Below are 13,117 nucleotides of genomic sequence, written 5' to 3'. Positions count from 1 at the left end.
CGAAACGTCGCCAGAAATTTCCAAATCCTACACGGGAAGAAACCCGAATATACCAAGACCGTCATATATATATATACATACATACATACATACATACATACATACATACATATACACCCACTAAAATTCTCATTGTATATTGGACTAAATAAATGAATGAATGAATGAATGAATGAATGAATGAATGAATTGTTAAGGATATCTTTCTTCTGCCATTGGGTTTGCTTGAGGTGGATTTGAACCCCAGTCTGGAGGGATGGCTGCCCACTTGTTTTATGGAGCATCTCCATTCTGTTCTCCAGGAAGGGAACCTCATGTGCCCGTCCCTCTCCATCTGGTTGTAGATAACCCATGGCAAGATTTGGCATTTCCTGCACAAAGCCTACCTTTGGCCAACAGATTCATAGGATGGGTCGGCATCCTGAATCTAGATAAGGTTATCCTTATCAAATCCTGCTGATATCTAATAAGATCACCCCAGCAGAATTGGACAAATAAAATTTCCCACCCCTGCAACTGAGGGTGTTCACCCTTTTTTCCTCTTTCTAAGACTGCGGATCCAAAGAATTTGCTGATTTAAAGGTTCGGGGAATTCGTTTTGGACTTAGAGTCAAATCAACTACTTCAGCTTCAACCGCAACGACACAAGAGCATGCAACAAATTCAAACTCAATATTAATCGCTCCAAGCTCGACTGTAAAAAATATGACTTTAGCAATTGAGTTGTCGAAGCGTGGAACTCATTACCGAACTCCATAGTGTCATCCCCAAACCCCCAACACTTTACCCTTAGATTATCTATGGTTGACCTATCCAGATTCCTAAGAGGTCAGTAAGGGCGAGTACAAGTGCACTAGAGTGCCTTCCGTCCCCTGTCCTATTGCTCTCCTATATCTCCTATACCTTTCTTCCATTCCTATATCTCTTCTTCTATTCTTTCATTGATATGTTCTATTCCTATATCTTCTTTTCTCTTCTTTCATAGATGTATTTTACTATGAGTATCTCCTCTATAACTTTCATCATGTATTTTACTATGTGTGTATATATATATATATATATGTTTTCGTAGATTTTCACGGATACAGGTATGACGGTCTTGGTATATTCGGGTTTCTGGCGACATTTCAATGAGGTCCCACTCATCATCTTCAGGCTAGTGTTTCTGTCCTTGTTCTAAGGTGAACACCTTAGAACACCTTGTTCGCCTTAGAACACCTTGTTCACCTTAGAACAAGGACAGAAACACCAGCCTGAAGAACTTCGGGTTTTGCCCCGTGTAATATTTTGAGTGTCTATGCGACGTTTCGGTGAAATCACATTCACCATCATCAGGCTGAAGTTTCAAGCTTCGTGCTGTTGTAAATATTTTTTTCCTCTTTCTATGACTGCGGATCCAAAGAATTTGCTGATTTAAAGGTTCGGGGAATTTGTTTTGGACTTGGAGTCAAATCAACTACTTCAGCTTCAACCGCAACAACACAAGAGCACGCAACAAATTCAAACTCAATATTAATCGCTCCAAGCTCGACTGTAAAAAATATGACTTTAGCAATCGAGTTGTCGAAGTGTGAAATTCATTGCCTGACTCAGTAGTGTCAAGCCCTAACCCCCAACATTTCTCCCTTAGACTATCCACGATTGACCTCTCCAGGTTCCTAAGAGGTCAGTAGGGGGCGTACAAAAGTGCACCAGTGTGCCTTTCGGCCCCTGTCCAATTTGTCTCCCCTTATCCCATATGTCATATATCTTTCCTCCCTTTCATATATCTTCTCCTCCATTTTCATATCTTTTCCTTACATGTAATACTTCATGACTATTCCCCTCAATATGTTTTGTGTATTGGATAAACAAACAAACAAACAAACAAATAAACAAATAAACAAATAAACAAATAAATTAAAAAACAAGTCAAAGGTTCCAACGATAAGACATTGACAACTTCACCATCTCTGCCAGTCAGCTGTGGGTGGACTGTTGCACGACAAGAACTCTATTTATTTATTTGTTTGTTTGTTTGTTTGTTTGTTTATTTATTTTGTCCAATACACAATAATACACACTGAAGGTTATAGAGGGTATAGTAGAGAAGAAATACGAGATATAGGAGAGACCATAGGACAGGGGATAGAAGGCACTCAAGTGCACTTATGCACACCCCTTACTGACCTCTTAGGAATCTGGAGAGGTCAACCATGGATAGTCTAAGTGTAAAATGTTGGGGGTTAGGGGTTGATACTATAGAGTCCGGTAAGGAGTTCCACGCTTCGACAACCCGATTACTAAAGTCATATTTTTTTACAGTCAAGTTTGGAGCAGTTAATATTAAGCTTGAATCTGTTGTGTGCTCTTGTATTGTTGTGGTTGAAGCTGAAGTAGTCTTTGACAGGCAGGACATTGCAACATATGATCTTGTGGGCAATACTTAGATCTTGTTTAAGGCGTCGTAGTTCTAAGCTTTCAAGACCCAGGATTGTAAGTCTAGTTTTGTAGGGTATTCTGTTTTGAGTGGGAGGAATGAAGGGCTCTTCTGGTGAAGTATCGTTGAACATTTTCAAGGGTGTTAATGTCTCAGATGCGACATGGGTTCCAAACAGATGAGCTGTGATTCGAGGATGGGTCTGGTGAAAGTTCTGTAAGCTCTGGTAAGTAGTGTGAGATTTCCAGAGCAGAAGCTACGTAGGATTAGATTAACCACTTTTGAGGCCTTCTTAGAGATGTTGTTGCAGTGGGCTTTGGCACTTAGATCTTTAGTTATTAGTATCCCGAGGTCCTTGACCGAGTGGGGAAGTTTAAACACTGAAATGTCAATAGAGCAAAAGATATAAGACTTGCCTTGCGGCCCATGTTCCAGGTTTGTGATTCGTTTTAATATGTTTGTGAGTGACATAGGGGAAGGTTTGGTAGGGAAGGTTTGCCTATTTGCAGATGATTCTAAAGAGTGCAATAGGGTTGATATTCCTGGAGGCGTCTGTAATATGGTAAATGATTTAGCTTTACTAGATAAATGGTCAAAGCAATGGAAACTGCAATTTAATGTTTCCAAATGTAAAATAATGAGTATTGTATTGGCAGTTCTGTGTTAGCAAAACCTTCAGAAGAAAAGGATTTAGGGGTAGTGATTTCTGACACTCTCAAAATGGGTGAGCACTGCAGTCAGGCGGTAGGCAAAGCAAGTAGGATGCTTGGCAGCATAGCTAGAAGTATAACAAGCAGGAAGAGGGCAATTATGATCCCGTTACATAGAGTGCTGGTGAGACCCCATTTGGAATACTGTGTTCAGTTCTGGAGACCCCACCTACAAAAAAGATATTGATAAAATTGAACGGGTCCAAAGACAGGCTACAAGAATGGTGGAAGGTCTTAAGCATAAAATGTATCAGGAAAGACTTAATGAACTCAATCTGTAGAGTCTGGAGGACAGAAGGAAAAGGAGGGACATGGTCGAAACATTTAAATATGTGAAAGGGTTAAATAAGGTCCAGGAGGGAAGTGTTTTTAATAGGAAAGTGAACACAAGAACAAGGGGATACAATCTGAAGTTAGTTGGGGGAAAGATCAAAAGCAACATGAGAAAATATTATTTTACTGAAAGAGTAGTAGATCCTTGGAACAAACTTCCAGCAGACGTAGTTGGTAAATCCACAGGAACTGAATTTAAACATGCCTGGGATAAACATATATCCATCCTAAGATAAAATACAGAAAATAGTATAAGGGCAGACTAGATGGACCATGAGGTCTTTTTCTGCCGTCAGTCTTCTATGTTTCTATGTTTCTATGTTGGTAAAGACCAGAGCTAGAATGAAAGAAGATGAGTTATGACTACAGTTGAACCTGAAATCTACGTTGCTAAGCGAAAGATTTGTTAAGCAGGCTTTGTCCCATTTTAAGCTCTTTTCTGCCCAAGTTGTCAAGTGGATCACTGCAGTTGCTAAAATGGGTCCAGAGTACATGGTCCAATGCGCCTTCCCAGTAGGGAAATCCAGGATGCGCACTCAGCCGCATGCGCCTGACTTGCGCAATGTGCCCCCGCATGAGATCTCCACTTGGTCACATGACCGTCAAGCCCCACCCACAAAATAAGCCACGCCCACAGTGCGGTAGTAAAAATTTTGGTAGCCCTTCACTGCCTACAAGATCCCTTTCAACTCTGTTAATCTGTAAAATATGGGCCCGTTGGGTTGGCACTACCAGGGAGAGGTTCTCTCTCTTTTTCCCCCTCTGGGGATCTGAGCACTTAGGGGGCCTTTCTCTGAAGCTCTTCCTCTTTATGTGGGCTGGAATCTTCTGGCTGGGAGTGATGGGGGTGGTATTCCAAGCCTGCGGAGCAAGGATACTGTGCTTGGGGGCCATTTATACCAAATGGTTAGACGTGTACACTGAGAGCATATGCACCAAAGACAAATTCCTTGTGTGTCCAATCACACTTGGCCAATAAATAAAGAATTCTATTGAGAAATAAAATTCCCCATCCCTGTAATTAAGGAGGTTCACCCTTTTTTAATTAATAATAATAATAATAATAATAATAATAATAATAATAATAATAATAATACACAGCAAACGAAATCACTATGCTGGATTTCATATTTCATCACCAGTCGGGTGCTTCCCAAGCACCTAGGACTGCATGATGTAATAATAATAATAATAATAATAATAATAATAATAATAATAATAATAATAATAATACACAGCAAACAAAATCACTATGCTGGATTTCATATTTCATCACCAGTCGGGTGCTTCCCAAGCACCTAGGACTGCACGATGTAATAATAATAATAATAATAATAATAATAATAATAATAACAACAACAACAACAACAACAACAACAACTTGTGCCGGAACTACCATTTACCAGTGGCAAAGAACTGGTGGGATCATAAGCCCCAAAAAGTGGTCAAAAATTAGCAAGTAAAACTACTGTGGGACTTCCGACTTCCGACTGACCGAATAAGCATAAACACACCAGACATCCTGATTGTGGAGAAAAAGAAAGTTTGGATCATCGACATCGCGATCCCAGGAGACAGCAGAATTGAGGAGAAGCAGCTAGAGAAATTAGTGAAATACGAAGATCTAAAAATCGAGCTGCAACGACTCTGGCATAAGCCAGTGAAAGTGGTCCCAGTGGTGGTACTTGGCACGCTGGGTGCAGTGCCAAAGGATCTCAGCGGACATTTAAAAACCATTGGAATTGACACAATCTCCATCTGTCAATTGCAAAAGGCCGCTTTACTGGGATCGGCAAACATAATTCGCCGCTACATCACGCAGTCCTAGGTGCTTGGGAAGCGCCCGACTGGTGATGAAATACGAAATCCAGCATAGTAATCTCGTTTGCTGTGTTGTACTGACATAATAATAATAATAATAATAATAATAATAATAATAATAATAATAATAATAATAATAATAATTTATTAGAATGTTGCAGTATAGAATGAATGTTAGAATAGGATTACAGTGATCCCCCGATCATTGCGGGGGTTCCGTTCCAGGACCCCCCGCAACGAGCGGGTTTTTGCGAAGTAGCGCTGCGGAAGTAAAAAAACCATCTGCGCATGCGCAGATGGTGTTTTTACTTCCGCAGCGCTAGCGAGGAGCCGGACTCAGCTGGGAAGCGGCGCTGGGGTTTCCCCACCGCCCACGCAAACTCCTCGCTGCCGCTCGCCCGCCCTTCGCCCGCCCACCCCGCTCGCTTGCGCCGCTTCCCAGCTGAGTCCTGAAGCGAATTCTCAGCTGGGAAGCGGCCCCAGCGAACGGCGTGGGCGGGAGAAGGGCGCGCGAGCCGTGGGCGCGCGGGCAGGCAGGCTGCAGACAAGCCGTTCGCTCAGGCCACTTCCCAGCTGAGTACTCAGCTGGGAAGCGGCCCCAGCGAACGGCGTGGGCGGGAGAAGGGCGCGCGAGCCGCGGGCGCGCGGGCAGGCAGGCTGCGGACAAGCCGTTCGCTCGGGCCGCTTCCAAGCTGAGTACTCAGCTGGGAAGCGGCCCCAGCGAACGGCGTGGGCGGGAGAAGGGCGCATGAGCCGCAGGCACGCGGGCAGGCAGGCTGCGGACAAGCCGTTCTCTCGGGCCGCTTCCCAGCTGAGTACTCAGCTGGGAAGCGGCCCGAGCGAAGCGGCAGCAGCGAGGAGTTTGCGTGGGCGGTGGGGAAACTCCTCACTGATGCCCGCCAAGAGGGGGAAGACCTAGGGAAGCCGCCCAGCAGCTGATCTGCCCGGCGCCATCTATGCATGCGTGCCCATAGAAAAAAAAGGGCGCGCATGCGCAGATGGTGTTTTGACTTCCGGGTTGAAAAATCGCAAATTAGCCTGTTCGCAATGGTCGGGGACGCAATAACCGGGGGATCACTGTATATCATATTATATATATCTGGACCTCTAGCATAAAAATGCTCTGCTTACCCTGATTCTATTATAAGCCAGGATAGGACGGTACTAATTTGCCTAGTCTGTATTTCTGGTGAATTACAACAGGGAAACAAAAGGGCTCAATAAACATCTCACTGATAAACAAGTTTACATCACTCCAGACAAGATCCAAAGATTTTGCTTGTTTAGAGGTTATGGGAATTTGTTCCTGAGTTAAAGTCCAATCAAGTCAATGATTCAACTGCTAAGATGTTGGCAACTTCACCATTGAGGATTATTGTACACAACGATGACCCTCTTACTCTGAGCAATTTATCTGAAAAAAAAGGAATTTTGCTTTTTTCTTTCAGGAGAGAAGTCTGATTATCATCTCAGGTTCGGGAATCCATTCGGGGGCTAGGAAATCTTTGACTAAGTTAATTTCCCAAAGGGGATTCTATTCTTTTCTACTACGAACCGAGAATGTACTGGTAGCCAGGGAAGGTGACGTAATGATGCCTTATAAGTTCCTAGGCTGACAAGAAATTTGTGCTCGGTGGACTCGAAAACGTAACAGCCGTCTTCCATTCTGTGGTATTGAAAACGGCACTCATCCCTGATGGAAGACTAAAGGAGACACAAACACAAAGTCAAGACAACCAAAGGACAAACCAAAAGTCAAGGTGAAAATCGGCTGCATATTTCACGAATGCTTTCTCCTTCTTTAGGATATTTGATTTCACATTTCTTACATCTCAAAAGCGTTTGGAAAAGATACAACAGCCATGTTTGGCACACTGAACGAGTATTTCAACAGATTTGAGGGAAACTGACAGATGTCTACAATCCTGGAGAGTCTGTGACTGGTTTCAGTTTGTTTAGATAGGCCCAGAGTTGGGTTCCTCCTGGTTCGGGCCGGTTCTATAATAAAGCAATAGTGATGTCCAAAGATATTTCACCAGAAGAGCCCTTCACTCCTCCACTCGAAATAAAATACCCTATGAGACTAGACTTTCAATCCTGGGCCTAGAAAGCCTAGAACTAAGACGCCTTAAACATGATCTAAGTATTGCCCACAAGATCATATGCTGCAACGTCCTGCCTGTCGGCGACTACTTCAGCTTCAACCACAGCAACACAAGAGCACGCAACAGATTTAAACTTAATATTAACCGCTCCAAACTTGACTGTAAAAAATATGACTTCGGTAACCGAGTTGTCGAAGCGTGGAACTCATTACCGGACTCCATAGTGTCATCCCCAAACCCCCCAACACTTTACCCTTAGGTTATCTACGGTTGACCTATCCAGATTCCTAAGAGGTCAGTAAGGGGCGAGTACAAGTGCACTAGAGTGCCTTCCGTCCCCTGTCCTATTGCTCTCCTATATCTCCTATACCTTTCTTCTATTCCTATATCTCTTCTTCTATTCTTTCATTGATATTTTCTATTACTATATCTTCCTTTCTATTCTTTCTTAGATATATTTTACTATGAGTATCTCCTCTATAACCTTCATCATGTATTTTACTATGTGTATATAGATATATACCCACTAAAACCCTCATTGTGTATTGGACAAAATAAATAAATAAATCGTGGATAGTCTAAGGGAGAAATGTTGGGGGTTAGGGGTTGACACTAGTGAGTCCGGTAATGAGTTCCATGCTTCGACAACTTGATTGCTAAAGTCGTATTTTTTACAGTCAAGCTTGGAGCGATTAATATTGAGTTTGAATTTGTTGCGTGCTCTTGTGTTGTTGCGGTTGAAGCTGAAGTAGTCATTGACAGACAGGATAGTCTTTTGCTTTCACCGAGCTCCAAAGGCTTCCTTCATCATGTATTTTACTATGTGTATATAGATATATACCCACTAAAACCCTCATTGTGTATTGGACTAAATAAATAAATGAATGAATGAAAAATAAAATAAAATAAAATAAAATAAAATAAAATAAAATAAAATAAAATAAAATAAAATAAAATAAAATAAAATAAAATAAAATAAAATAAAATAAAATAAAATAAAATAAAATAAAATAAAATAAAATAAAATAAAATAAAATAAAATAAAATAAAATAAAATAAAATAAAATAAAATATAAAATAAAATAAAATAAAATAAAATAAAATAAAATAAAATAAAATAAAATAAAATAAAATAAAATAAAATAAAATGTCATGCAACTGGTTCAATCAGTGTCAGTCCGTAGACTTTTTCCCCCTTCTCTTTTTCGTTGGTTGATGCCTCTGTGCATGAGCAGAAGCTGAGTTTTCAGCACTGTGCGTGCACACACATCAAGGGTGGGTTGCAACTTGCCATGTTGCAGGTTCGGTCCCACCTGCACTGCGTGGGTGTGGGTGCACATGTGCTTCATGTGCGTACGCATGCACAGTAAGAAAAAATCCAGAAAAATACTCAAAAAAAGAGATGGCGAGGGCTGGAACTCAGCTCCTGCCCATGCGCAGAAGCAAAAACCGGCAAAATCTCATGCGCGAGTGTCCTCGGGTGAGATTTCGCTTCCTGCACATCTATTCCAACCGGGACTGCGCATCTGACCATTCGGGCTATGTCCCATTACTGGTGATGCTGATAGGGGATATAAAGAAAGTATATTGATGATTCAAGGCAGGGGGTCAAACTCAATTTAATTGAAGGCTGCACAAGGGTTGTCCTTGACCTCTGGCAACAGGATGGGTGTGGATAGCTCAACATCACTCATGTTTATTTGTTTGTTTGTTTGTTTGCTTGTTATGCCCATGTTACACCAACACTCCGCAGTCTGCACTGGTTGCCGATCAGTTTCCGTTCACAATTCAAAGTGTTGGTTATGACCCATAAAGCCCTTCATGGCACAGGACCAGGGTATCTACGAGACCACCTTCTGCCGCACGAATCCCAGCGACCGGTTAGGTCCCACAGAGTTGGCCTTCTCCGGGTCCCGTCAACAAAGCAATGTCATTTGGCGGGGCCCAGGGGAAGAGCCTTCTCTGTGGTGGCCCCGGCCCTCTGGAACCAACTCCCCCCAGAGATTAGAATTGCCCCCACCCTCCTTGCCTTTCGTAAACTCCTTAAAACCCACCTCTGTCGTCAAGCGTGGGGGAACTAAGATATCTCCTCCTGCCTATGTAGTTCTAGTACATGATATGACTGTATGTATGTTTGTTATATTGGGGTTTCTTGCTTTTAGATTTTAAATGTGTAATTGTTATCTTAGATTTTTTAATTATTAGATGTGTTAATATATATTGTTTTTGTTGTTGTTGTGAGCCGCCCCGAGTCTGCGGAGAGGGGCGGCATACAAATCGAATAAATCAAATCAAATCAAGTATAGAATTATAGTTTGTATTAACATAGCAAAGTATAAAGAGGGGGTAAAAGGGATAATAGGACAGAAGGACAGGGACTGTAGGCACAATAGTGCCCTTATGCACCACCACCCCTTAAAGATCTCTTAGAAAAGGGGAGAGGTCAACAGTAGACAATCTAAGGTTGAAGATTTTGGGGTTGGGGGAAGAAACAACAGAGTCAGGTAGTGAGTTCCAGGCATTGATCACTCTGTTGCTGAAGTCGTATTTTCTGCAGTTAGGTTTGGAGCGATTTACATTTCGTTTGTATCTATTACGTGCTCTTGTGTTGTTATTGTTGATGGTGAAGTAGTCACTAACGTGTTGGGGCTGCCTGTGGCGTCCCGAGTGCTCTGCTAGCAAAGGGGGCTCCTCAGCTGCATTTTTGGCTGCAACGGCCTCCTGCCAGCCTCTGCCAGTGATAAACGGAGCTTGGGAGGCCCACATGCTGCCTTTGCAAGCACTGTTTTCACTGGCAGAGGCAACACGGGCAGGGTATTAGGCAGGATGGGATGGAACACAGTTCCACTGGCGGAAATGAAGTTGCTGGTTTCAGCTCTAGCTGATCGGCAGCTGTGACTTCCTGGATTACTGGTCTCAGCTCAGTTCTCCCTTTCGCTGCTTCGTCTGTGCTCCTTGCTTTTTTCCTCTTTCCTCCTTCCTGGCCTCGGACGAGCTTCCCTCTCTCCTGCATGGTTCCCCTCCAGCCTCACACAGCCCCCTCCTGCCTGTTGTGGTTCAGCCTGAGCAAGATCAAAGACCAGCTGCGTCTCTGCTGGCTCCATGCCCGGGGGAGGCTGAGAGCAAAGAGGAGAGTTCTTGGCAGCCAGACTGGGGAGATAACAATCTGGAAAGTGACGAGGAAGAGGGGCCTGGGAGCCCTAGGGAGGGGCTCTCTCAAGCAAGTAGCTTGGAGTCTCTGGAGTCATTGGATGATGAGGCACAAGCCTCATGTGATAGAGACGCATAGATCAAAGGAGGCAGCAACTGAATAGATATTATCAGCATTGAATGAGGAACACCAGGGCTTGGGTGTGGTCCTCATTAGCAGGGAAGGGTTTATAAGGCATGAGAACCATTCCAGCAGTGTGGAGTGGTATCACAGTGGAGTTGGAGTTATCTGCCTTTTCTCTCAGCGTTTTGTTCCTGGCTCGTGGCCCAGCAGTCTTGAAGACCCGTGGGAGGTTTTTTGCCTGTTAGCAACAGCCTCGTTTGTCATCAAGGATCCTGTGTTTTTGTATGAACAATTGCCTTCGTGTATCTATTTGGAGTTCCAGTGCTTTCCTGACTTGTAAGGACATTTTCTGTTGGCTTCTTTTCTCTTTACCATTATAAAACTGTGTTTGGATTCAACCGGTGTGTCTGGCTTATCTTTTTGGGTTGGTCATAGCTTCCGGAGTGACCCAGACAGAACACCGCCTGAGGTACAAGCAGAAGGTTTGGGTGGAAGTGGTGCTAGCAGCATTTATGCTTTTGGCAGCACCTGTTCCCCTAGCTACCCAGCTTGAGGTGGGAGATGGGGTGACCTAGGAAGGAGAATGCAGGAAACGTGAATTAAATTTCCCCCCCGCGAGCGACACTGGTAAGGTTTTAAGTCGAGGATGATGATGATCGTTCAAGCCACTCCCACCTTATCACATGGCTGGCAAAGCCACTCCTACAGAGTCACATGACCATTAAGCCACACCCACAAAATAAGCCCCACCCACAGTATGGCAGTAAAAATTTTGTCTGCCCATTACTGAACACGGGACAGTGCTGTTTTAAGGGCAGCCCTGCAGACAAGATCTTTCCCTTGGCCTTGAGTTTGACACTCCTGATTTAAGATGTGTCCACTCGTACCTGTGTATGAGTGGTACACCCGCTCTACCCAGTAATAAACTAAACACTGGAAAAAAATTGCCCAAAATTGTGTCATCAGTGGGTTCTTATGGGCTGCAAAGGTAGGATCCCACCACTGCCTGCAAACCCCTGCCAGCAAAAACAGAGCATGAGAGGCCCCGTGCATGGCTCTCCCAAACTCTGTTTTCCCTGGCAGAGGCACTGCTGGCCTTCACTTATTTCTAGGGTAGCTCCATGGGCCAGATCTAACCCCACCGTGCGCCAGATACAGCCACCGGTCCTTCAGTTTGACCCCCTTGTGCTAGACCAAGAAACCTACTTGAACTCTCGTAGCACAAGCCCTTAATGGCTTGGCTGCACTAGGAAAGGAGTCAAAAAAAATCCAGAATGAATATTTGGACTCACCCATGCGTAGAGTTCTCCTTTTTTGTCCATACAAAGGAAGAGTCTGGCCTTCACACCAATGATCCTTAGATGGCCTTGACTATTAGCTCTTATTAGCACAGCACCTGGAAGCAAATGGGTTAAATATTAGGAAAGTTCTTCATACATATCTTAAGCTAGGAATAACAGCCTCCAATAGCAACTTCAAATCAGAATAATATTATCTGATGCCCACTGATTATTATTAATGATCTATCAGCAGGGGTGGCTTCCTCTCTCGCCTGAACTGGAAGCGACCCGCTGGTGATGTCACTATGACATCACCGAACCTGATCATTGAACTCTAGAGCCTCCGGAGTGTGTGTGGTCCTGGACATGCCCTCCCCACACTACCTCCATCCCTCCCAAACCAGCCATCTTCACCAGAGACTTACTATACTCTGTTGATTGTTCTCGCTGTCACTTGATTACTGCCTGAGCAGGTGGGTTGGACTAGAAGACCTCCAAGGTCCCTTCCAACTGTGTCATTCCATTCCTAGTACACTAGAGCCTCTGGGGGGGGGTTCCTGGATATGCCCCCTCCAACTTACTATTCACGGTCTTCTCCCATGTGCCAGACACAGGTTCGTCTCGATAGATATTCAAGTAGAGCATCTTCTTGTAGGTGACGGTTTGGAGGTGCACAATTTCATTGCCTGTGGTCCAGGAGGGTGGATTGGCCACAGATGTCCAGCCACAGGCAATCAATGGCAGCAGGAGCTGGAAGGTGCGAAGGAACGCCAGAGCCATGACGGGGCGCATGGTGCTCACTTGGCTTAGAAGATGCAGGACTCAAAAGGCGATCTTGGTTCTTCTCCTTTGCTGACTACTCGCCGTTTCTGGTCTCCCTGTTCCTTTGGCCTCGGCTTTATGCAGGAGGACTGCAGGGTGGTGGAAGGGGGGGCGGGTGAATGTAAGAGACACCCACTTCTAAAATCATCAAATCATGAAGGGACAACTGATGGTTCTTGCACCAACGCTCTACAGTTGCTACTGAGAAGTAAACAATTGTGAACTTCCTGGTCACTTTGTGTTGGCCAGTAAACTATTTGTTCTAATCCGAATCATTGGTGCATTCTTTTTTAAAAAAATAGAAACATAGAAACATAGAAGTCTGACGGCAGAAAAAGAACTCATGGTCCATC

At 43.9% G+C, this 13,117-nt stretch overlaps 1 protein-coding gene across 1 annotated transcript in view; it reads right to left on the bottom strand.

Moving 5' to 3' along the window:
• Positions 1-12,722, bottom strand: part of LOC139168926 (collagen alpha-1(I) chain-like) — a 77,905-nt gene extending 65,183 nt beyond the window's left edge. The window contains exons 1-4 of the mRNA XM_070754704.1: positions 12,524-12,722; positions 11,955-12,058; positions 11,805-11,908; positions 9,986-10,179 (exon numbers count right to left, since the gene is read on the bottom strand). Of these exons, the coding sequence (XP_070610805.1) occupies positions 9,986-10,179; positions 11,805-11,908; positions 11,955-12,058; positions 12,524-12,722 (601 nt within the window). The remainder of the gene's footprint in view (positions 1-9,985; positions 10,180-11,804; positions 11,909-11,954; positions 12,059-12,523) is intronic.
• Positions 12,723-13,117: the final 395 nt, after the last annotated feature.

Source organism: Erythrolamprus reginae, chromosome 6 (assembly GCF_031021105.1).
Source record: "Erythrolamprus reginae isolate rEryReg1 chromosome 6, rEryReg1.hap1, whole genome shotgun sequence".
Classification (NCBI taxonomy): Eukaryota; Metazoa; Chordata; class Lepidosauria; order Squamata; family Dipsadidae; genus Erythrolamprus; species Erythrolamprus reginae.
Note: the sequence above shows the minus strand (reverse complement) of the source record. Positions and strands in the feature narration are given on the sequence as shown.